Raw genomic sequence first — 26,343 nt, forward strand, 5'->3', positions numbered from 1 at the left:
TTTAATACTAAATTGGTTATGTTACTGTATTTGTCGAATTCATTGTTGTGATAACGCTGCGCAGTTTTACGTGTTCTAAACAATTGTTGTAAAAGTACATTCGAACATAGCCACATCATTTGCCAAAAGACGGATTAATCTTTATGTATAACACATGCTATATTTATTTACATGGCCATAAACACCAGACGTGATAAACAATGTCAATAAACTAAACACAAGCCTAAAGCAATAATACTTTCCTTACATAAACATAACTATTACCGAATGCTACATTTGGAATATATAAAATTGACCCGTACGTTTATGGGACTTGTCTTTGTCGACAGAACCAGCTGCAATCGGTAAAGAATAATTGTGTTCCATAACAACGGCACGAAACAAGCTAACGTTTGTTGCTTGATAGACGCTACAACTACAACTTCCGCATTTGTCCAGGACTCCACGCAGTATGAGCGGAAACCGAGGGTAACGCGGATATGACGAATATTTCCTCGGTTAAAATCGCAATTTTCTCACGATTTTAAAATAGTTGGAAACATTTGGGATATTGTAAGTAATCAACTTAACAAAAGATATAACACTGGCCTTGCGATTTTGGGATATTTTAATGCACAAATATTACATATTGTACCTCTAAGTGTCACATGATCCTTCAGAAATAATTCTGATATGTTAACTTGGTGCTTAAGAAATACTTTTTGTGGCAACCATATATATTTTTTTTTTCAGAATTTTTGGATGAATAGAAAGTTTCATTCATTTGAAAGAAAAGTGTTTTCACCGTCACTTTTGATCAATTTAATGCATCCATTCTGAATAAAAGTATTCTTTTTTTTTTTTTTTTTAAATGGCTACCCCAAACTTTTGAACAGTAGTGTATATTGGAAGCTTGGCAGATGGTTGTAAAGTAATAATTCCACTTAAGCTCAGCTAACTTACCTTCTGGATGGGGAATATCTGCAGGTGTATTGGCTGGGGCGTGAGATCCAGGAGGTATCTGAATATTACTGAAATTGGATGGTGGGGGTTGGTCTGACGGATGGCCGTGGAAAGAAGGCTGGGATTGGGGTAGATCGTAAGGGGATTGTGAAGGACCACCACCCTCGGCGCCAAACTCATCATCTAAAGTAAGGAGAAAAAACAAGCGGATATGAATGCATTGCACTGTCAAAATAATCTTGCTGTGAAAGTGCCCAGAAAGTTTGACTTTTTAAAAATAAAAGCCATTGTTCTGGGAGTACTGATAAAACTAATGCGATTCAGAACAAGTTTTCCTTCCAAGAGTCATTTTTCCACAACTAATGGAGCTCTGAACAGTCTGCTGCCAGTACTAATCAGGCTTTTCTGTTTTCTCACATTATCCCATTCAGTGCTGAAAAGATGCCTGTGTTCACAGTATTTTCTTGCATAATTTTATCATGAATACAAATCATGAAACAAATGACTCGCATTGCCAGTCAAGCCTTTGATGAAGTGGCTTCAATCTGAAAGTACCAACACAATTTCCTGTAACTAAGGAGATGCTTGGCAGCACAGTGAAACAAACACTACATAAAAATGTGCAATTTGGACCTGTGGAATTTTATCAACCCAAACTATTATACAAGTGACCTTTTAATGTGATCTGAATTGAGTTACAAACTTTTCCCCCATCAAAACCCTGGAATAAGTTGATGAGAGCAGTCATGACACGGAACCAATTTCACTCAACTGCGAACTGAACCCTAAGACACCCCAAAATGAGTGATGGATATAAATAAATAGAACAAGAAAAAAAAGCAAGAAATTTCAATAAACTGTGGCAGCGTTCTTCCATTTGAAATTTAACATCAATCCCAGATTCATAATGTTTCTTAAAGCCCCTGGGCAGATTCAATTTTGCAAAAATATTATATTACAGTAAAACACAGTTTAGAGGTAAGCGCCATATACATTTGCCTGCATCAGCAACATTTAATAACAAGGTGAAACTTCAATTTAACATTTCATCACTAGGAACAAGTAAATAAAGCATATGAAAAACACATGTCTAAATTTGGTTGATTTAAACATGCTGTTTTGACGACTTTCCTTTACCCAGACATGTGTCAGGGGGTTTATTTTCATAATCGGCAGAGAAATAATAAGGGTGGGGCAAGTCAAATAAACATTATGCTCTTATGAAAACATGGCCTTCGTATGGCAGTGGGGCTTCATCAGCCACAGATTAGGGGGATTCCTGGTCAATCCTGGAGAAAAGTCGTGTTCTCGGAGCGATACTGCAGGCGGATGAGGAATTGTGAATTGTGAGGCCATAAGCTGGCAGACTATGACCATGAAAGTCTATACTCAAGATAGCTTTGTACTGCTATAGTGAAAAGAGAGGTTGTGATTACAGAATGATAGCACCACAAAAAGCCATCCCTTCTATTCTTAAGAGCAATAATCCACACAGAAGGGCTGGATGAAGAGCCGAGCTATGCATAAACAAGCTGTGGCTCTGGAGAGTATTCTGAACACCTGAATATATATATCATGCCTTTCCTAAGAGCAATGGGGGGAATAAATACCATGTAGAACTAAACTGCACAGAACATAGAAATCCACATATAATTCAACCAAGCACCTGCTCTTCTCTAAACCGATTGTTGAGCCCTATGGACCTGAACTAAAGGTCAACAAATCAGCACGAAAAGAAAAGGGCTGTTTAAAAAGAAAAAGAAAGACCGTAATCAATGACAAAAATGATACAGTAAATAAGCGGATTTCATTTGTGAGTTGTTGCTGGATCAATGTGCATAGAGCCTACCTTTCTCTACCCATTGCATTAAAAAGATCGATCTGAAAACTTCATTTCAAAACTCAATTAAAGGTCTCGCTAATGAAAACACTGCCAACTGCGAAAGGCCTCTGTTTTTAAGCAGGAAGGTGATGGAGGGGGAGCATACATTGGCTCTAGCACACTATGGATTCGTAAAAGTCAACATGAGGCTTAAGAGAAGCTCTCTCTGCCAATATGCCTCTCTATTTATTATTGATCTGCGCTGATAGCCGAATTATGAAATATTTCAAAGGGTGTGCTCAACCGAACTCAGCTGCAGCTGGCCAAGTATTGTGACCTAGATTACGCTTAAAAGAAATATGTATTCCGTGCTAATTAGTGACAGGGAGGGAATGGAGAAATTGTGAACAGATGGAATTGTTTTAACATGAGAGAAAAGTCATTTGTAGAATTGTAACATGCATGCAACGTTGCAATGGGAGGAGATGCTGTCATAATAAAAACTAGCAGCAATCAGAACGGTTATGGGTGATTTCGTTCAAAAAAAGGGGTTCATTATAAGGAATAATTAAATTTGCGGCATGTCCAAATCACGTTTTGCAATCAGTCATGCTACATAAAGTTAAGATGTTATACATAATCATACAGTGCAAGTATACATATGGTCATGCCTGTTGCATTTGTCTCAATTTAGTCCAACCTTGGTTACATAATCTACATAATGCAAAACAATTTAAATAGAGCAATCCACAGATAACTACCTGAAAACTACAAAAGAGACATTTAGACAATGATGTCTACAGGATGTTGTTCACTGAATTTTTAAACGTCTAATTTTTTCCAAGCTGTACTTGTCCTGACGTTGGAGCCCATTTCTGTTTGACCTTAATTTCTCAACTGGGCTACAGTAAAGAGACCTTTACTTTCCATGGAGTCATGGCACGGGTGCAAAGCCTGCTCCAGGAAACGAACAGCTACTGGTGTAAACACTGCAGATGAGTCTTCGGGAATAGTATACTAATTGAGAAAGTTGTTACAGATCAGTTTTCTTTCCTTCAAATAAGCCTTTTCCCCATGCCCCGGGGCGTGCTTGCCGTGCATATATTCCCGTAAGTTGGAAAGCCAAACTCGGCGAGAAGACAATACCACTAGTATGGCTCTTAAAGGAATATTCCACATTCAAACACAAGTTAAGTTCAAGCAGCTGTTGTGGCATCATTTTGATAACCACAAAAATTAATTTTTACTCAGCCCTCTTTTAAAAAAAAAAAACACTTTACTTTAGCTTTTATGCATACTGATACTGCATTATACAAGTATTTTTTATTGTATAGTCATGACTAATTGCAACAATTATAATACATTATACTTCTTGTTACACCTTTAAAAAGTATAATGCAGTAAAAACATGACAAGTCACCAATTTCAAATGCAACAAGGAATCTGCAAAATACTATAATGAATTTCTACTTTAGTTACAATTATTTATGATAAGATATAATGCATTATAACCCACATTATGAATACCTTTTCTCCCTTTAATAGTAAAACTGAACAAATTAAATGTTAACATAAAATATTAAAACACTTACCCCATGTAATCGGGGGGAAAAGTAGCAATTTTCTTTACTAGTGGAAATAACACATTTTTACATCCTCTATAATAGCACATTTCTGGCTGCTTTCATGATATGTTGAAATGCGACATATTTCTGATGTAAGAGCGACCGCAGCCAATTGTAACTTGAATGCGCAAGGCTTCCGGTGTCATGATATTTAAGCTATAGAAAAACCGTCTGTTATACTGCTTGATATTGCAAACTGTAATTTGTTATATTATTTTAATTTATTATCATAATCATAAACACTGATTTGTAGCGCAAATAATGTTACCGCTTCCTGCACTTTATAATTCTTCTAGTTATTTACCTGTTATTTCTTGCACATTCACAGAAAACAGTTCACTTCTGCTAAACCTTCTGAAAAATAAGGTGGATAAGATGCCCTGAATGTGTTAGTTGTCATTCTGGGATCCCACATGCACAGGAAGAACATGATTAACTGCTGAGGACAACAGAAAACTAACAGTTTATCAGCTGACCCAATGCAGGTCTGACCTCAAACAAGGTCTGGTGTTCGTTATACAGCACATAAACATCTTGGCATATTGTTATAATAGGTTTTATAGGGGACCTCCTTGAAAAAGGCAATTTGACGGACACATGGAACGAGAGAAAAACTGTGATAAGGTGCTTAAACTCCGCAAGGATGCTATCATGCAACATTTTTGTCTTGGCAATGCTGCACATCAGTGGGAATAACCAAACATGAGGTCACTACTTAACAAGAGGGGCCCAGCTGCTAGATGTAAAGCTAAATAAATTAAATTTAAATATCATTATAACATGAAGAAGACATGTTACATGAACTTTAACAAGCGTTACAAATAAGCAGAATAAAAAAAACTGTTCTGATACAGACATTACAAGAGTATGTCACATGCTACAGAAACATACGGTGCATGCGTACGTCCCAACGGAGCAGTCTACAGATGACTTCATCTCTGACATGAGCAGGTCAGGTCAAAAGCAGCACGCCCAGCAGATGTGGAGAGAAAAGTGATCTAACTAAACCCCACCGCCAAGCACTACTTTGACCTGCACATGAAGGAGAAAAATTATTTTCAACAACCTTCGTAAATACGTTATCATGCAGTCAAACGTTCACATCTTTCACATTTTACCATGATCCCGCAACAATAGGGTTGGTGATGATATTAAACTAAGAGGTTCAAAATGTTGCCTAACTGCAAAAGGTGTTCACAAATGTCTAGACTCATAATATTTAAATTTGCATATTCTACTTCATAAATATGCTATATTCCAGGCCTATTGAACTTGAATTCGACCTGCTTAAAAAGTTCAGTGGCTCTCTTGAGATTGCTAGTTTTTTGTTTCACTCTATTTCTCCGAAACTTCTTTCCTTGATGTGAAAATATGTCACTGGATGTGCTCTGTGGAGAGCGTGTGTCATCTGTCAATAATTCTGTTTGTCTTACAGACATCGAATCATCCAAACTGAAAAATAACAAAAACCACCAGTTCCAAGTATGAAAAATGAAAATGACTCGTTCACATTAATGAATGCAATTCATTCTCAACCTGTGTGTTTATTATGCAATTAAACCATAGCAAAACAGAAAAAGCACAATGTGAAAAGGCACTATAGAATAGACACACATCTCTAGTATCAGTCTGATTTATTATCTTTATGGAAAAATTATGAAAAGTTGACTGCATTTTTTCTGAATTTCCTTCTAGGTAGGAATCTTTGTCATGAATAATAAAATGTTTTGTTTTGTTTTTTAATCTAAAACAACTATAAAAATTATCTTTTATTTTTTAAATGAACAAATATATAATAACATAACTGTGCTCTGCTGATTTCATTCACAAAATATTCTAGCTCGGGCCTCCCCCGATGAATGTTTCATTTGGCCCTCTTCTTGATGAAGTTGAATAGCCCTGCTATATGCTATTGGCACGGCCATGGTTTTCTACGTCTGGTGATCATTTATTTAAATAAAGTTTCAAGAGGAAATGGGTTTGGTATTGCTATTGTGTAAACACTTTCTTTAGTAGGATGAAATGACCTTTTCCTTTCCAAATGTCCAAATCCAAACCTTTTGCTTGTGTAACTCAATACAAAATTAATGAATGAACCATTCCAATTTTTTATAGCGGAACATAAGCAACTTATTAAACATTAAGCAATCTATTTGTGTTCTGTGAATCGATTACATTACTCTAACATCCTTTTTTTGTTGAATGTAATGTCAAACACTGTCAACAGGCAATCCAAAACTACATACGAGATGCACAATTCATTCTATTCTTTCAGAAAAAGAGAAAGCCACCACAGTGCAACTTCCTATTACTGTTTGTCATTCTTTTTCCAGTCCTCCTATAAACCCATTTAGGTACTTCTGATATCAAACTACTTAGGTTAGAAGGTGATTAAACTAAGCTTCAGACAACACCAGAGACAGCACCTATTTACTAACAATAACTGAATTGAAAGTACTTTCTGGCAAGCTGTAATGTGTTTGGCTGGCTTAACTAATCCCCTATTTTAAATCTTAAAACAATTTGTCTGGAAACAACGTTTTGTTTACAGGTACTTGTATATTTTTAAACACAAATTTAAACTCTGACTCGGTCTGAATTCACTCTGTGTAACCCTAACTTGACGTGATGCTTCAGCCCTTTCCTTCCTAATGACTATAAAATAATTAGGCTACTCAACAGTGAATCATTTTCACACTATTAAAATGGGAGGCAACCCTGATCTCCTGATTGTTAAAATAATCACTACATAAATAGCAGCCTGTGCTGACTCGCAGGTGGAGGGTCACTGGGCGAGCCAGTCACCTCCTGTGTTCTTCACAACTTTGATAAGGCACACAATGTGCTAACATTTACTGACTCAGAAACAACAGACTCACATGGAGAAAGCCCCTCAGTAATCCTGAAGGAAAGCCCCCCGTCTGGTGTGTATTTTGTTAATGGGAGTCACAGGATCATTCTGGGGGAGCAGATATAATATCAGCACCTACCATATGCTTCCCCCTCCATTCCAATCGGACCGGGCTGCGGAGTCTCGCCATTCTTTAGGCAGTTGTGGATGTAGGCTGCCTTCCACTTTGCATACTTCCTGTGTTGGATGTTCTGGAAAGTAGTGGAAAAGGGGAGAGTCAATCAGTGAATCATTAAGATAAGAAATGCTCAATTAATTAACTTTCTCTGCAAAACAATAGGTGAAAAATGAGCAGATCTGATTTGTTAGGATTTTGGCTGGATATGACATGGATATCACTTGACTGATGAATGATTCACTCATGACTATGATTACGGTACATTCACTCATGAATGTGAGTTTAATTACTGGCATGTTCTGCATTGTCGTCAAATAAAGCAATACGACATGAGACGCAGTGCATTACAAGGGATCTGATGTCAGTTAAGGGCTGCAAAGGTAAAATTCCTTGAATGGCTTACGCAATATGTTAAAAGCCACCAATATTTATAACATAACCAAATCAGCGGTTTTTAAACTTATTGATGTCAAGTACCCTCAAATATTATGATACTCCGGGTGTCGAGACACTTTTATTTATAGTGCTTTATACAATACAGATTGTTTCAAACAAGAAAAATAACAGAATCAGTAATGCAAATAGAATTCAACTCTGCTGTAAAGCATCTCTGAAAAAGACATTAGTGTCATTCAGCTGAAGTCAGTGTTGATTTAGTTCATTTTATAAAACAAATGATGAAACAAAGTCAAATCAGCTATAAAGCAGTTTTGTTTTCATCCAATAGCGTCATTAATATTACTGAATTATAAGTAAAGCCCCTTTCCTAAGAACATAAAGAAAATGTACATCATGTAAAGTACCTGTCAAAAGTTTGGCAACATGTTTTTTGAAAGAAGTCTCTTATCCTCTTTATTTGCTCAAAAATACAGTAGTAAAAACAGTAATACTGTGAAATATTAGAATTTAAAACAACTGTTTTCTACTTGATCAAAAATCCAGTAAAAACATTAATACTGAGAAATATTACTGCAATTTAAAATAACTTTTTTATTTTAGCAATTTTTTTTTTTTTAAACTTATTCCTTTGATGACAAATCTGAATGAATGAATGAATTTTCAGCATCATTACTCCAGTCTTCGGTGTCACACGATCTTTCATATCATTCTAATATGCTGATTTGGTGCTCAAAAAACATTTCAGCTTATAATTTTCAATAGTAATGTATCTGTCACACCACATTAAAGAGTGGCCAAATGGTATTTATTGTTTGAATTTCATAATAAAAAGGAAATAATTTCAAATCGAGACTTTGTTTCGTATCAAAAGTAACAATTGTGATTTATTTGATGGGTTGCGCTCTACAATGTTCTGTTCATTCATCAACTGATAACAGCAAGATCGATTCTTGGGATTTTGATTAGTCGCTTAAAATCGATAGAAATCTAAAATTTTTACCTAGCCCTAATAACAGCTTTTTTTTTTTACTTTACACAAGGGCCGTTTTGTAATGTGAAAAACTAATGCAATGCGTTTAGCATATTACCCTTTAAGAGCTGTAATTATAAAATTTGTACAGTAATATATATATACATATATGTATTTTTTTAAGGTCTAATGACTTTAGAGTGTATCTGGTTTATTTTCATCACTCTGAAGTGTGCTGAAACCTGCAATTACACCACCAACTCACATCCATTAAAAGGGTTTTGCAGACTCTTGAAGCCCCTTCACATCTCATCTTCTACTTTTAAATACATTAGTTCGGAGTCCTGTTAAGTCTAGCATTAAAAAGTTCCTTTTCCTCATGTAATTTAATATGGCACAACTCCTTGTGGCATTGTCAGAGAGAAACAGCACAGTAATGGAGGGCGATTCTGAGAGCTCATTGTTGAAACAGTCAGTCCAATGAGCTCTCTACAGTAGGAAAATGTCTGGCCCTTAGGGAGCGAAGAACATTCAATGAAACATTGTCCATCTTCGGACACAGGTCACTTCCCCTCTGTATAAAAGAGACATCTGCGGCCATGGCGACCAGTAGGGATGGTCTAATAGGCACACTGGAAATACACAGATTCAACTGGTGGATTAGCAACACTTTCCGGGCACAGATTTGCCAAGAACTGGCCTCTCAAAACCTCTGTGTACATTGAGACTGGTGAGGCGTTGTCAGTCCTTGGGCTCACTTTTACAGTTTCCCATTAATTTCCACGTTTTCATAGCAGTTTTCAGATTTAAACACGAGAACATGGCTCTAATGACGTATTTGATTCCATTAGACGTTTTCACGTTCCACTAAATTAGGCGAGCTTGTGTGTGTGTGTGCCATCAGAAACAGGGGGACTGTGTCAAGAAACACATTTCAGGCCCATATTTATGTCCCTTCAACACAAAACTTTGTCATATTAGCCTTGGCGTCAAAATATAGACCTACTCGGTTGACAATGTAGGGGACGAAAAGACTCAGTGACTCACCTCTTCTGATAATTCGCCAAAGACACTCAACACATCAAACAGAAGACTTGAGGTGTAGAAGGACTTGATCATATTCCTGTGATCAAAACAAAAATTAAACTGTTAACACAGCAATGCAGTCATTTCGTTTAGTACTTGTTTTCACTAAAATTAAGCCAGTTACATGTCTCATAAAATAGATGTGTGAAACAAAGAACATCTGGATATAACACACACTACCGTTCAAAAGTTTGTGGTCGTAAGGTTCTGTAAATTGCTTCAATTTCTGTGATGGCAAAGCTGAATTTACAGCAAACATTACTCTAGAATTATCATTTGAGCAACAAATAATTTGTTTAAAATTTATTTCTGAGATAAATGTTGAAATGTTACACAGCAATAATGCATTTAAATTTTAGACTTGTAATCCTGACACATAAACCATTTTAGTTTTCTCTTTCCAAATGTGGATTTATACTGTATGTTGTTTACACATGGTACCATTAACCATGCATTGATGTAATTTGCATTGCTTTTTGCCACAGACCCAAAGCTTTCTTGCTCAAATGTCAATTACCAAAGACAGGTTTAGTTTGGTGTTTTTAATTTCCTATGAACACTTATGCAATGACCCCAAAAGTCAAGCTCCCTATCACCATCCTGGGACAGAGTAATCATAGTCGTACTTCTGCTGTAGTCACAGTTTCTAGAATAAGGAAGCATGAGATGAGATGTTGGACAATTCTAAGTGGCTGTTCAAACACAATGCTTTTTTCCATTCCATTCCAATGCGCTATTTTTCCATTGTTTTTCTATGTAAACACGCTTTTAGACAGACGTGTATAAACGTTGCGCTCGTGTCTTGCTTCTTTTGCAGCGTCTCACAGATGACACGCGGTTCTAAAATCGCAGCGCTCAAGTTTAACATCAGTTTGTGATGTTTAACAAAAGTTTAAAAGTTTCATTTTAAAAGAAAAGACCTCGAGGGACCTTGCACTTTTTCCCCATTCCCCTGCCCGCGTCTCGCGTTTTTGCTTTTCTGGTTTCCCCAAGCATGACTATCCTCTTTAAATGAAAATAAACGTATAAAATTTAAAGGGATTCATTTTAAGCCTCTTTCAGGACATTTACATATTCAGGCATGCTGCTTTGGTCACCTCATTCCTCATTTAGAACCTCATTCCCTCTTTAGAATAAAACCTTTAGGGTTACGATTGTACATTCATGTACACGAAGTAACTTGCTGACAATCCCAGCATTGTTTTTCCAGAATGAGGATAAATGTCGTGAACTGCAGTACCTTTTATTTGTAATACCATAAAGTACACAATGATTCACCTTTTGCACTGTTTGAACAAACCCTGAGTATGTGAATACATCCTGAAAAGCGGCCTCTGGACAGGGAGTGCATGCAGGTCTGACAGCTTCCTATGCTAAGACTGATCTCCACTCTAAACCTCATCAGCAGGAAGAGGCCAAAGAACGTAAGGGCAAATGTGGCACAAAATGCCAAAGTTGCTCCATTTCAGAATGTATTTTGAGACCTTAGAGGGAATGTTGTATCAACATAAGACTTTGTTAGCAATCCATTTAGAGGTTCTTACGTCTACAACAACATCCTTCCTGAAGTCTATTTCTCTGAGATTTTATTACTTCTAGGAAGTGGTGGACAAAGTACACATCATGTACTTGGAGTAAACGTACAGATACTATTAAAATATAATTCCAGTACCAGTAGTAAGTACTCCTTTTTCAACTTTACTCAAGTAAAAGTACTTGATTTTTAATGTACTTGAGTATTTAAAGTAAAAAAAAAAAATGTTTGTAATAAAAAAAATATATATTTGTATAATTTAAATTTTATATTGCATGCTTTAGATAATCCTACTGCTAGTCAGTATGGAATATTAGTGGATGCAGATACAGATGAGCTTCAACTAAGATAATTAGCATTTTATTTTATTACCAAACCTTGTCATACACAATAAAAACAAATATATTATAATATCAATTTAGATTACTGATAGGCTACTTCATGTGTGCAGACAAATGGGGAAAAAAAACTAAATATATTTTAAAGTGATGAAAAACAGAATTCGTGTTAACAGAATAATAAAAAAAAAACATCACATTGGGATAAATGCATTACATTTTTAGAAGAACGCTATGCATCATAGTTTTATATAATTTGAACTGCTACGGCAGCGGGGAAGATGCATGGGCATTAATTTGCGTTATTTTAAATGATATGTTGAGATGGTGATGTGGACATATCCGCATTCAAGAATTACAGTGGGCTTAAACAGTGGGCTTGATGTAAACAACCCTTTTACATCAGATTTTGTTCGCAAAGAACTGCCAGTCATGACCTATATATGATTCTCATTTACAATAATCAATCCTAAAATAAAATTCGGGAATGATCTCCCGATCTTGGCTCATTTTGAGTCGGGACTAGTGAATTCAGTGAATTGTTAACTGGAGACTCGCTCAGACCAGGGGCCTCATTTATAAAACTGTGCGTAGGATCCTTACTAAAAGTGTACGTGCGCCCAATAGCCAAAAATAGCGTACGCAAAAAAAAAAAAATCAGACTTATAAAACCGTGCATGTACGCCAGAACCTGCGCAGAATTCACTTTATAAATCCCACTCAGCGGAAGATTGTGCGCACATGCGTCTCCTCCCCGAAATAACCATATATGGAGCTTACAACGCCTAGTTTAACTATGCATATCCTCATCTGCATATCATTTGCATATGATTATTCATCCACGTGATAACATGTTTAACGGTACAAGACATTAGGAAAATATGAAATACGGATGTGCCGTCACATTACATTAATAAAAAACATTTAGTAGCCTATATCCTTGCTTTTGAATAAATAAATCAAATAGTGTAAAATACATTTCAGAGAAAGTTTTTCTCAATCTTTTCCACTGGTCAAATAGTATTTTAATTGATTTATATTTTTAATGGCAACAGATAGACCTTGTTGTGCTATTAGGCTATATTTGCACAATCTGCTATTATCATGATAAGCAATTATCTAGTTAAAACATTGAAACACAGCATGCCAGAGGAAAATTTTTCAAAAGCATTGCATCCACGACAAATATTTATATTTATTGAATATCATTTTTTTTTAACTTCTCAGTAAATTTCATGTTTATGTGTTTAACTCCATTAATGAGAATGGCATATTTAATCTAAATGTTTATATCAGAAGTAAAACAGTTTAAATAATTGTTTTATTTAAACTGTTATTGTGGACATGCACTGTAGGCTATTTATGATTGCTCATAATGAAGATTTACGGTTCATCTGCCGTTAGATATGCGTCAGTTTCACTGACGGCCCAACGCGCTCGCTGGCGTGGACCTTTAAGGTGTGGATATTTGCTTCAAATGATAGGCTTGGTGAGTGAAATTATATTTGTATTATCTTTCTGTATATATGTCTAATTCTCTTTAGATTTTCTGTCTAAAAAGTGACCAAAAAGACATTTAACTCCAGCTTACCATCGGTGTCGCCAAACTGCTCCATCTCCAAAATGTTCGTACCCATGGGTCAGAGTTTGCGTGCAGGTGCGCACATTTTCCCGTCAAGTTTGTTTTTATAAAATCACAACTTATGCCTCTTTCAGGGCCTGTTTTGTGCATACGCAACGGTTATAAATGAGGCCCCAGATCATTTGAATCAGTGAGTTGTTGACTCGAGAACAGCTACAATCGGATCAATTCCAATTCCCGAATGAATCGTTTGGTGCGATTTGCGAACTAATTTAACAGGTTCATTGAAAAGAATCAGCTTGTTCACAAATCAGACACCGCTGTCGCGTCTTGGAGGATGTGACGATTTCTTCAGTTCAAAATAACGAGGAATGTAATGTTTTTAATTTTAGGAAATGTAGCGGAGTAAAAAGCATCATATTATGCTTTAGAATTTAGTTTCAAAAGTTTCTCAAAATAAAAATACTTTGTTACTGTCCAGAAGTGTACTCAGGTTTATCTAGCCACAACAAAACTAACAATCACTTAAAATACCTAGGGTAGTGCCAGTCCATATGACCTGAGGCCTGAGTCACTGCCAGGTATTCAGCTCTTGGACCCTTCACCAGCATTGCACTGCCTATGACGTCACTGTCCACAACAGCTTCATTATACTGCTGTGACCTGTAACGCAACACCTGGCTAATCCATGCCGTCTCACTCCCAGACAACCACCCTGTACAGAGCCAGCTTTGTTGCTAATTTTAGCCTGCTACTCACTCACTCCCTGTATGTGCAATAGTGACAGTGGGATTATTTTGTGCCATGGTTCGGTGAAAGGAAACTGTAATTAAGGTGTGTGCATTTAAACAGCGGAAAAAATTCGGTCTAAATATTCTGGGGATGTAAAATGGCAACTAATCCAACCTGGACCTCGACTTACTTGTGGAAATGTCCTGATCGATCTTCACTGTCTGCATAGAGGAACATTTTTATAGCGTAATTCTCAACATGGGCATTGCCAACTATTTCCTGTGAGATGGATTCGTTGTCGCTTAGCTCCTTCTTCATCTGAAACACAAAGAACCACTCAAAAGTTAGTTTCCCATGTGCAGCACTGATACAACCTAAAGTGCCATGCAAATGTGGTCATATTAGCATGTTTTAGCATGGGCAGTACTGTTGAGAGTGTTTACTGCACCATTTATGACAGATTCTAGATGATTACTCTCTAAAGCCCTGGTTTCCATAGCATGACTCGATCATTCCTGAGAAGCATCGGCCACTTTGATTCCACTCCAGAAGCCTAGTGTAATTAATATTTTGTTGCAAAAGAGGGTCCCTCTGGAGAATTGCCCACGCGCAATTAGTGGCCTCATTCACCCAGCTATTATTATTATGATGATCAGCGACTGCAGGCGAATGAATTTGTAGCCTCATAATTCACAGAAAACTGTTAAAATGTAACAGACAATGACACTGCATGGACTTATGTAGGCTCACTTCTAATAATACTGAGACAGCACAAAATCCAAAAATATCCATTTGTATTTCTGGCCTGAGACTTGTCTTCATGGGCCTCATCCTTCTCCATGTTGCTTCATTGACAATAAATGTGCTGTAGCTTCATTTAAAATAAATTGTACACTATGATTACACAAATGGAATAAATGTTTGAGGTGGTCCTGCATTCAAAATTAAACTTCATTGCAAAATCAAAAGGAATTGCAGGTTTCAGCACATTTTCAGCCTTAATCCTGATCTAAGCAAACCATGCAACACATAGACGCCGGTGACCCGGTCTTTTACTTAGAGGTTTGGAATGGCCAGCACCCAAACGCCAAAGCTTCAGCCAGTCAGGCTCTGCCTTCCTCTCTGTGATGTTACAGTCTGCTAGAGAGCGTCAGGTTTCCTTGTAAAATCAGTAAAGCAAATACGACTGGTTACATTTCAACAGGTGGAACCTGGGCGCCTGAATGGACTCACTGTTCACATTTTAATGAAATTTTTACCTATTCCGTGAAAAAGCACAGTGAAGGCACAGTACATCACTTGTGCTGTATCGTAGAAGAATATAAAAACATAAGTCGGAAGGAAGCGTGCAAAAACACTACAGAGAGAGAAAGCGGGATTGGATGCTTTTCTGCACACTAAATCAAAGCCTTGAAATGCACACCGATTCCATGGGGTTCACTCAAAATCCCCTTGGAAAAAAAAAAGGAACACTGGAGTCGTTTTAACAGTTACTAAAAGGAAGCTTGTTCTGTTAAGAAAAACGGAGAAGGTTCTATGTGTTTTTTGGCCAAGAGACTTGCTGATATTTAGGACGAGAGCAAGATATAGGTGAAGTGAACCTTATCACACGTATTCTGCTTCTCGGTGCAAGTCTATGAGACGAAAAGCAAGCTGCGAAAAGCTATAGACCTTACATCTCGAACGATAACAAATTAGCTGACATACGAGTCATTTAAATAAGTGGTTCTGAAAAGTTTCAAGGTTTAGGCAGCCCATAATTGACTGTACAAAACATTGGTCAGCACAAATCATGTTTACCTCCGTCACAAGTTGACCCATATTTATTGTCGTCTGGGTCATGTTTTCTTTTACCTTTGTTCCTTGTTTTTCAAGGTTGAGGGCATACAACCTGTCCATGTTGTCATCTACCTAATTTGTCTCGCAGTAGCTTCTACTAGTTGACAGATTAATTTGACTGGATGTTGCATAAACAACAAAGATTTCACTTACTTTTTTACCTCTATATAAGCCTACTCATCTTGCTATCCAACTATGCACAATTATATATTTAGTTAGATTTTACTATATGCATTTAGATTTTTTTCCCCCAGAACAGACCTGTTAATCATTTACTGGGTTGAGAAACCACTGTTAAAAGTTAGGCTCGTAAACCAGTGTAATTTTATAAAAGCACTGCAAAATACTTTCTCTACAGACAAAAAGAATGAGGCTGCATCAGCTCACAACTTATAAAAAAGATAAAAAAAAGTTCTAATAGTTTAATAGATACATATACTCATACTCTTTGTGAAGTACATGTCATGCACATAATTCCCTAAATGACAGATGGGTGATTCCGACCATAATTAAAGAGCAGAGCATCATCTTCTCATTGTATGGTGTAAAAGAGTTCACTATGAAGTACACTTCATGCTTCAGACCTTTTGACCGGATGTGCCCACCAGGATCTGGGTCTCCACAGGTTGTTGTTTCCCGTTTCTGTGACATTTAATGAACTAAGCTGAGGCGATAGTAAAAGCGAGCACTGGAGACTGCAGGGTCCCTGCGCTTGTCTAATTGGTTCCTGAAATGTCTATAACAGTGCCTCGGCATAAAAGAAACGTTTTTTTTCCCCACAGCTTCCTGCTCCATTTTTGAGGAGACCTATAAATCCAGCCTTTTGAACTGATGAGAATACAGTGGCCTTAGTACAAAAGGTCACTAAAAATGTTTTGCTAATGCCACACAAACAAAAGAACTCAAAACCAGTCGAAGTCTAAAAATCTTTAGGCTTAACTTACCGTTTCCAACTGATCCATTAGTTTCACAAGAAACTTCCGGCACTCTGGAGTTTTGCTATCTAGTTTCATTCCTGTCTGCATGGCGTATAGTCGACCTGGAACACATTAAAAACGAGAAGAGAATAGTATTTATTTATTAAATGTTAACCACTGAACTGATGTCATGTTAGCATGGCATTTAGCATGCAGTACTAGGGTTGTCACGGTACCTAAATTTACAATAGTCAAATTTCACAGTTCTCTGTACCAATTTTAGTACCAGAGCAAAAACTGTTGGAATTATGTGCTTTAAAAAAATATTGTCCCGTTTTGTTTCATTCATTGCTTATCACGGTCTATCATCACAGTTTCCGATTCAATTGTGCATTTAAATATGGTTGTCAATCCAGAATCTTTGCAGTGAAAAACTAAACATGTATTCAGACTGTGAATGGGTAATAAACAGAAAGAGAAGACCCGTTCCTTTATAAAATCACCAAGGCTGTCAATATCTAAAGCACAAGCTCACTGATTTCTGCACTTCTGCGAAAACTCCTGTTATCATAAAATAGTCTTAGCTGTTCATTAAATCTCTTATTTACATTGTGTTTACACTTTGTTGGTTATAATGAAAGGATTTGCAAGTGTCCAGCTCGTGTTGAACAAAACCTTGTGTGCTTTCAGTGGTGTTAGGCAGATTCTGACTAACTTACTGACTAGCACCTCTGATGATAGCCCATTGCATTCATGTGCTCAAAAGATATAATTGTGATTGGCTGCAATGCTCAACACTTGTAAAAACACGTAGGTAGAAAACTTTAACACTCAGAGAGAAAACGCGAGCGTTTGAAGGCAGCGTCTATCAGCAGATACCGAATATACCCGGTCCTCGATACTACCTGTTCTGCAGAAATGCTGGTACCATCAAAAAAAATGTCTGTCAAAAATGTCTAGACACACCTAACTGAATATGTATTTCTCATGACCTTAAAGCTTCTGCTAAAATTACTTTTGTTAGTACTTATGTTTTTGTGAGCATTTCTTTCAAATTTTTTTTTTTACAAATAAAATAATTTTTAGTTGGACCATGATTAAAGTGCCAAAAACTAAGGCAGCAACATGTGTTCAGTAAATCAGAATTCCTTCACCATGGTCCAAGACTGGAAGAGCATTCCAGAGACTAGCTCATGAAGTTGGTTGAGAGAATGCCAAGAGTGTGCAAAACTGTTATCAATGCAAAGTGCTCTACTGAAAAAGCTAGACAGTTGTTTACATTTATTTTTACTGCATAGCCTAATTTACATACATCCATTTGTGTTTTCATATTTTTGCTGACATAAAATGTGAAGAAAAAAAATTGAGAAGAATTTTCAAATGTTTGTCTATACTGTAAGGGAGAAAATATATATTTCTGATGCGTTTCGAAGATGTAAAATAAGTAAAGCAAAAACAGACACTAAAACTAAATAAAAACAAATACTTTGCATTTTAATGTAAAGGATTTGCTTACATTTCTGAATTTTTAAAAACATTCTCTGCTAACAAATTCCCTTTTCTTGCCAGCAAACTGCATCCTTTTCTGTTATGTGTCTTTGGGCAACTGAAGTCCAGTTGTCGGTGTGGTTACAGAACATGGTCAAGCCCACACATCTGGCAAAAGTTTTCAATGTATTTTACAGGCCATATGTGATGAGTACAATGGAATTTTTACTGGCTCTTGCTCTTTTAGTATAATATACAATAGGGGCACATGGTCCTACTGAGTTAAAAAGAGTGAAAAAGTCCCATGAGCCTTTGATGCACACTGTATGTGTAATTTCTGGATGCACACTTTAAATACAAGAGCTACGGCTGCCAGGGCAAACAACTCATAAAAAACTCATAAAAAAATCAAGTTAAGTGAATTACCTTCATGTCACACATGAATAAGGAGCATTATCCTGAGGGTCTATTTTAATGAATGAAATTGCAGTTCTTGATAAATCAATAGACATTAGAAGAAGAAAGTGCAACCTACAATGTATTCAATGTGAAGCATGAAACAGGAAGCGCATAGAGTTTGTTCATTAGAATTTATGAAGGATCGCAAACAAGGTCTTCAATTATGGAGTGCCTGGAAGAAGACAACAATCAATTGCTATTGCACAAGTTCAAAGTCATTAAGTTAAGAGGGATTGTTAAGAGGGACATTTGGAAAAAAGGCAGTAAGCTCCGAGCCTTGGGGATATGCTCCCCTAATGAAGATAATATCTGGTCCCACCCACACTTTTACCAATTTAAAATCTCACCTAGGAGAACCTATGCTGTCCCAAAGGAAATTAAAAAGATGAGGGCTTACAAAGTATTCCGCAGCTTGCTATCGCATTTATGTGATGGAGAGGGATGAAACGATCCCCTCGCGGCCAAACACGAGGCAAAATATTCTTGCACTAAATATTAAGATACATCTGTGTGGACCTCTTACTTAATGTAACAAAATTAAATGTCACTACTTATTGAACTGTTTCCACTTTGTTCTGAAATGTTTTTTTGATGGAAATACTAAGATAAACGATAAATATAATAAGGAGGGAAAACACGTATACTTAAATGTTATATTATGTATAAATATCCATGATATTTACATGGAAAGATACACTCTACAAAAAAAAAAAAAAAAAACAAGTGTAAAAATTCTACAGCAAAAACATGTTAATTGATTACGGTCCTTACCATATAGGCTGAAAAACTGTAAATGATTTAACATCACATTATATGTGATTTTACTATAAAATACTGTTAAATGTATGGTTTTTGAAAATATAAACTATGAATTACCATAAGAATTTACGATAACAGTTAAAGGATAACAGTTAAAGGACTTTACTAAAAGTCCCTCCGTTACACAGCACATATGCTTAATTTCTTTTATAAATAACTTGGATTTAATATGTACATTAATGTGTTTTGTGTTGCATTTTATGTTATCTAGTTAATGTTTATTGCATTTAGTGTCAAGTGTGTTACCCTGATGGTAATTTGTCTGTGTATGACCCTGTGCATCGCCTATACACTATTGATATTCACCATGTTTTACAAACAGGCTGCTTTATACGATTAACTAATTTATCATGTGGCTTTTGTGCCAACTGCATTCTTGTGGTGGTTGTTGATAGATTTTAAGGTAAACGGGCAGATTTTGGTAGTTAAAGTAGGTATATTATTAGACATTATAACTTAAGTAAAATATACATGTATCCTGTAACTGGAAACTTTGACAGTGTTTTTTTTACTGTAAATTTCGGGCAACCACAGCTGCCAGTTTTTCCTCCCGTAAATATTACAGTGTAAAAAGTTTTTTTTTTTTTTTGTGAGAAGGAAACAAATCAAATTCAGTGATTTAGACTTATCGTCTGTTGTAAATGCACTGTGGAAAAGGTTGGAAACATTTTATCTTAATTACTGTGTTTTTAGTAATACAAAAATATCCACAAAATAACCAATTCTACATGATTTGTTTAAGGGACATTTGTCAAGCCGAGACGGGACGGGACTTTGAATGACACTGTGTGCTAGGCAGACCTTGAAATCAGTTATCTAATTTTAAACGCATTAGCCAGTAAAACACTGTGAACTCACAATTACAACTTCCTGAAGGAAACAAGGAAAAGCAAATACACCTGAGTGCTCAGGCCAGGGCAATGTTAGATAATGGTGTCTGCGTGCTGCTGTTTATCTTGAGAAACAAAAATACTACACAGCAAACCATACCTGAAACGGAAATCATTTTAAATGGTTTAAACTGCTTTTAAATGCAAACATTTTGTTTCAATTTACCTTCAAATAAGAGGCCTATTAGCATCTAATAAGTCGTGTAGAGTACATTAGTTAAAATAAGCATAGTTACGTTGGCAAGCATAGTAAGTTTGAATAAGTTAGGTTAAATAAACAGAGAAAAGATGAAGAGAGAAAGCAACATTTAAGACAAATACAAGAAAAAACAATAGACGCATGAATTACCAGTGTACCAGGGTAAAGGTCATTGATTTATGAGCTAAGAATCTTGAGATGCATAATATTTCATCCTTGTTGTTAGTATCATTAAGTAAAAACACCTTAGAGAGCCATACATGTTAGTTTATTTTTGTTATTTTCTCATTATCTCAACTAAATTTCTCATAAGAAACTAACGGCATGTCTCATCATTAGTCCCATTTCAGCTTGAGCGAGTCTCTGATTAAAGTAAAAGTAAATTTGCTCATTCATTATGCAGCAGTAAATACCTTTGTGTTTAGGAATTGATTTTGTGGGGGGAAAAACAAGAGAAAACTGTTTAAGTTGCGGTCTCTAAAAAGAAAGACTGTAACCACGACATTTAGAATCACACAAATTATGCAAGGCTTCTTCATTCTACTTTGTCCTCAAAAATGCCATTTGGGATTGGCATATTTGGGGGGGGGGGGGGGGGGGGAATTTGGGCGAAGACGGGATATTATGAAATTACAATTCAAATGTTATCAGTTAGATAACCCTGAGTAAACAAAATAAATGGGGTTTCAGAAGATCGATGACTGCCGAAATGGAAACGCTCATGCAGTATTTGATATATTTTTGTCAAGTACTTCCTGTCTTTGTTTCTTTAAGAACAGTGCATTTCCTCTTCCATGAGGCCCAATTTGCAGAGATCTGATGTCTATCAGAATAGATCATAGCATACAGTCACAAAGTCCTCCTTTGTAACTGTATTACGCCCATACTGCTCAACATCCAATTTTCCTCATAAGAAACAATGCAACACTGAGGCCATTCACATTTGTAAATCAAGAAAATAAAGAAAAAACGATCTACTATTAGCATTATTTGTTTCATCTGTTTTAATGAAAGCAAGTGAAATAAAAAGTGTGAAAAAATGTTAGAATAGTGTTTTTATTGAAAGTGGTCGCAAAGCATCAAATAACTCTGGAGATGCAAGTGGTTTAGACTTAAAGGGATAGTTCACCCAAAAATACTAATTCTTTTCATCTTTGGAACACAAATGAAGATATTTTAATGAAATCTGAGAGCTTTCTGTCCATCCATTAACAGCTACACAACTACCACTTAGACGCTTCAAAAAGTTCATAAAGAGATTGTAGAACTAATCCACATGCATCGGCGGTTTAGTCCAAATTTTATGAAGAGACACGATCGCTTTATATGATAAACATTAAATTTAGGCTTTTACTCACATATTTGATCAGCTAACATAAATAGAAGGTCAACTGAACCTGCTTGACATTCGAGAACAAACCTCTTGGGGAAGTTCAAATGTGCTGCATAACACAAGAATGAACCGCATTGGTTCTCGCGTGTCAAGCGAACATGCTTGAGCTTCTGTTCATCACACTGGTGTATGAGTTGATGAATGTTTATACACAATTAAAGCCTAAATTCAATCTGTTCATCATATAAAGCGATCGTGTACATTTTTGACTAAACCGCTCAAATAATATGGATTAGTTTTATGGTCTATAACTTTTTGAAGTGTCAGTGGTAGTTGTGTAGCTTTCTATGGAGGGACAGAAAGCTCTCAGATTTCATCAAAAAGATCTGCATTTGTGTTCTGAAGATGAACAAGTCTTACGAATTTGGAACGACGTGAGGGTGAGGGTAATTTATGACAGAATTTAAATGTTTGGGTGAACCATTCCTTTAATTGAGAAGACATTTTTAAGTGGCCTCAATGCAAATACATATAGAAAGACTGGGCTAAACACCAGATTGCACCCATTCAATGACCACTGCACAACAAAGCATGTACAAGATCTCAGATGCTCATTATGGCAGAGCAAGCATCAACGCAGGCTTGACGTTTGACAGACGAAAGACAGCGTGACTCTTCAGTTGAGGACATGCCCGAGTATTTCACTGACATCTGCAGTAAGAACTGAATTGTATATTCAGGAATGTCAGCCCGCGCACTCCGCTTTCCCTACTACAAGGATGTTATTATGTAGCTGCTGCTCAGTCTGAAGACTGGATAAGGTCCAGCAAGAAGGAAGGAAAACAATGTCAAAGAGGGCCTTTTCCATAGGTTTACAGCATGGTGCCAATCAGAGAACTGGAGCTCTGTCAAAGAGACACAAGCCAGAGCAGAACCGCATCAGAAGAGCATTCTGCTTCAAAAACCACACACAACTGAAGACTGCCACACATTAATCTGGCACCACGCACATGGCTGTAGCCCATTATGACGTCTTCATAGAAAACATCAATCCTTAAAATCCAGAAAAACAAGAAAAAAATCATTGTGATTCATAAAGTGAACTTAACTTCCAAGCCAAGAATATTTAAACTTTTAGGATAATGAAGAAAAATAAGATAACCGAGACTGCTAGATCATCATCAACTAAATATTAAAGAGACCATGATCATCTGCAATTTTAAAACGGAGTATGAGCAAACAACAGATAAAGTCTCAAATAAAAGGATACAGTAAGCCAACAACAGAAACAATTCCAGCAAGTCCTGATTCCCTCACTTAAATGTCAATGCTGACCTCCAGTGGCACAATGAATTCGCCCTCTCTTAAGAAGATTCTTATTTAGATTTAATAGGAAAATCTCTATACGTACAATACAATCAGATCTTAAAACAACTTTCAGAAACCTCACTAAATGTTCCAAAACAATGCGTTAGCCAATCTCAAACGGAAACGGCCTATAATATTTAAAAAATACACTGACAAGTGTTTTAAAAAACTATACTTAATAGTCAGTGTTTTACACTATGAACTGAAAAAAACAACACAATTACACACAAAGTAACTGATCTGTTCAGAATAAATACACAGCATAAAAAATATTAATTGAAATGACGAAAAGGCTCAAAATCTTCCAAAAGGTGTGTGATTTAAAAAAGAAAACTCTTTATAAAAATATGTTGTGAGTGGGTGTTGACATTGCTTAACTGTGGATATAGTCATGTGATGTTTAGCAGGTACTTTGTAGAACAACATGCTACACTTAGTAAAAACTGTAATTTTAATAATATTACAGAAAAATGTACAATTTAAAAATAGCTGTATATTATTGATATATATTTTAAAATTTTAATTTATTCTTGTGATGGTGAAGCTGAATTTTCAGCATCATTACTTTAGTCTTCAGTCACATGATCCATCAGAAATCATTCTAATATGCTGATTTGCTGCTCATGAAAAAAATTCTTATTTTTATCAATGTTAAAAAACAGCTGTGTTGCTGCTTAATATGTTTGACTAATATAAAGTTTAAAAGAACAGCATTTATTTGAAATAGAAATCTTCAGCAACATTATTCATGTCTTTGCTGCACTCTAAATCAATTTAATGCATCCTGAATAAAGTATTGTTTCTTTAAAAAAAAATACACGTATGGTAACACTATAGTTTAAGGTCCAATTCTCCCTATTAACTAGTTGTTTATTAGCATGCATACTCCTAGGATATTGGCTGTTTATTAGTACTTATAAAAGCACATTCATTTTTCTGCATGACCATGTTCTACTGTATCCCTAATCCCAATACCTAGTAACAACTACCTTAATAACTGAATAAGCAGTAATTAGGGGTTTATCAAGGCAAAATTCATAGTTAATAGGTATGTTAAATAGTGAGAACTGGACCCTAATCTAAAGTGTGACCAAACTGTTGAACCGTAGTGAACATTCAGAAAAGAATCAGATTCACCTGTCAACAACAAGTATCACTCTTTTTAGAGGGATAGATGCAAGCTATATTAACATAGAAACTAAAGTCCAAAAATTGTGACAAACCATCTCTACAGTATTCTGCCATGAAACATCATGATGGCATTATAGTCTGGAGCCTTAAACGGATAGCTTTTGTGAGAGTAATTGGACTGCCTTTCTCCTTTAGAGTTTAGAAACAGCCCAACAAAGAAGAGAGATTACATCTAACATTTTCTTAAAGTTGCCCCTTTGCCTTCATGGATTGCTCAGGTCATAAAACAAATATGAAGCTTGACATTTAGACTCAGCAAAGAAAGGACATAATATCTCCCTACTCAGAAATGGAAAATTGCAGAAACAGCAGGAGGTCTTCCATTGATGACTTCCATTGACTCAAACTGCAGTCTACCTGAAATGGTTGCCATGACAATAAGAAAGCAAGACAAAAAAAAAACATGATTGTGTTCAATGGGCAAACTGGGATAATGTCAGTAGCCATTTTAAGGTATTTGATAGAAAATGACTGTTCTCATATGAAATACGATGTATAATTATCTAAGTCATACCCTTCCAGGAGCATCCAGTCAACGTATTAAATGTGTATTAATTCTTAACTCTCAGGCTAATTGGCAGACAAATAACAGTCTTCCTTTCAAGATACTCCAGTGAGAATCAAATAACCCTATTCATGAGCAAATCGAATTGATTTGAGACATTTTAAGGTGTTTCTTTTCATTTTCGCACTGAATCCCACAACATTCAAGCCAACATTTGCGAACAAAGTTTTGCTAGACAAAATGGATTCATTATTTATTCGGCAAATAACGTTCCCATCAGCGTTTATCGCATAAGCCGTATATCGATCAAGATAAAATCCGATGAGACCGAACGCATTTCATTTGAGTCGATATTCATGAAATTCAATCGAATTTTACGGTTTCCATAAGGCATTTTTCATTCGATATCACTTAATTCGGATAAAAACGTGAGGATGGAAACATAGCTACTGTTTAGCAACATTAATGCACGTCTCCTCCTAAAGTGACTTGCGTTCATGCATTAAAACATTATTTTCAAGCCGCATCCTCGCTTCATTCTCAAATGTTTGCCTTGTTTGCCTAAAGTGGTGTAGAACTATAATAAACTATGACCAGGGATACAATCAGCCCACGCAGTCGTCTCTCCATAGTAAAAAGAGGCGCGTTGTCTGCCAGATTTTCCTCCTCTTTATTTACTTCAAGAGTTGGAATTTCCCCGCACGTTAATTCTGACCAATCGAAGAGCAGTTATGGAAATACACCAGTCATATACCGTGAAACCGGTATCATTTTGAAAAATACCATGATATAGTAGTCCAGCACTAGTATGTGGTACATTTCACTGTGGATTCTTTGGCAAATCAGTCGTAATTTTGGTGCAGGCTTTGCAAACAGACTTTAAAAATGAATGTCATGCCAAATCTACCTCACACCACACTCTGCAAAAACCATCAGGCTTCTAAGACATCTGATTCTGTGAGCATGCAGACTAAACAGCTTGAATGATGTTAAGCAGCCATAAAAAAAGCAGGTATTATCAAACAAGCATACAAAAAACATGTGAAGTTCTTCAGTATTCCCCAGTACTTCACATTCTGTTGAAATGTAATCTGGTTCCTTTCCCTTTTAATAATATCAGTTACCACAATGATTTACTAAACATCCAACAGAACTACTTCGTTCATTTATCTTTCCTATGCACAAGCCAATGATGAGCTGTCATCAGATGATTGATGATCTCATTTCATTTGTGACTTTTTAATTTATTTTTCGTTATTTAATTCTAATTATTGGC

The 26,343-nt window shown here is 36.1% G+C and overlaps 1 protein-coding gene across 1 annotated transcript in view; it reads right to left on the reverse strand.

Moving 5' to 3' along the window:
- vta1 (vesicle (multivesicular body) trafficking 1) overlaps positions 1-26,343 on the reverse strand; it is a 34,680-nt gene that overhangs the window by 5,101 nt on the left and 3,236 nt on the right. The window contains exons 2-6 of the mRNA XM_079639018.1: positions 16,843-16,937; positions 14,250-14,377; positions 9,835-9,910; positions 7,380-7,491; positions 943-1,125 (exon numbers count right to left, since the gene is read on the reverse strand). Of these exons, the coding sequence (XP_079495144.1) occupies positions 943-1,125; positions 7,380-7,491; positions 9,835-9,910; positions 14,250-14,377; positions 16,843-16,937 (594 nt within the window). The remainder of the gene's footprint in view (positions 1-942; positions 1,126-7,379; positions 7,492-9,834; positions 9,911-14,249; positions 14,378-16,842; positions 16,938-26,343) is intronic.

Source organism: Phoxinus phoxinus, assembly GCF_949152265.1.
Source record: "Phoxinus phoxinus genome assembly, chromosome: 16".
Lineage (NCBI taxonomy): Eukaryota > Metazoa > Chordata > Actinopteri > Cypriniformes > Leuciscidae > Phoxinus > Phoxinus phoxinus.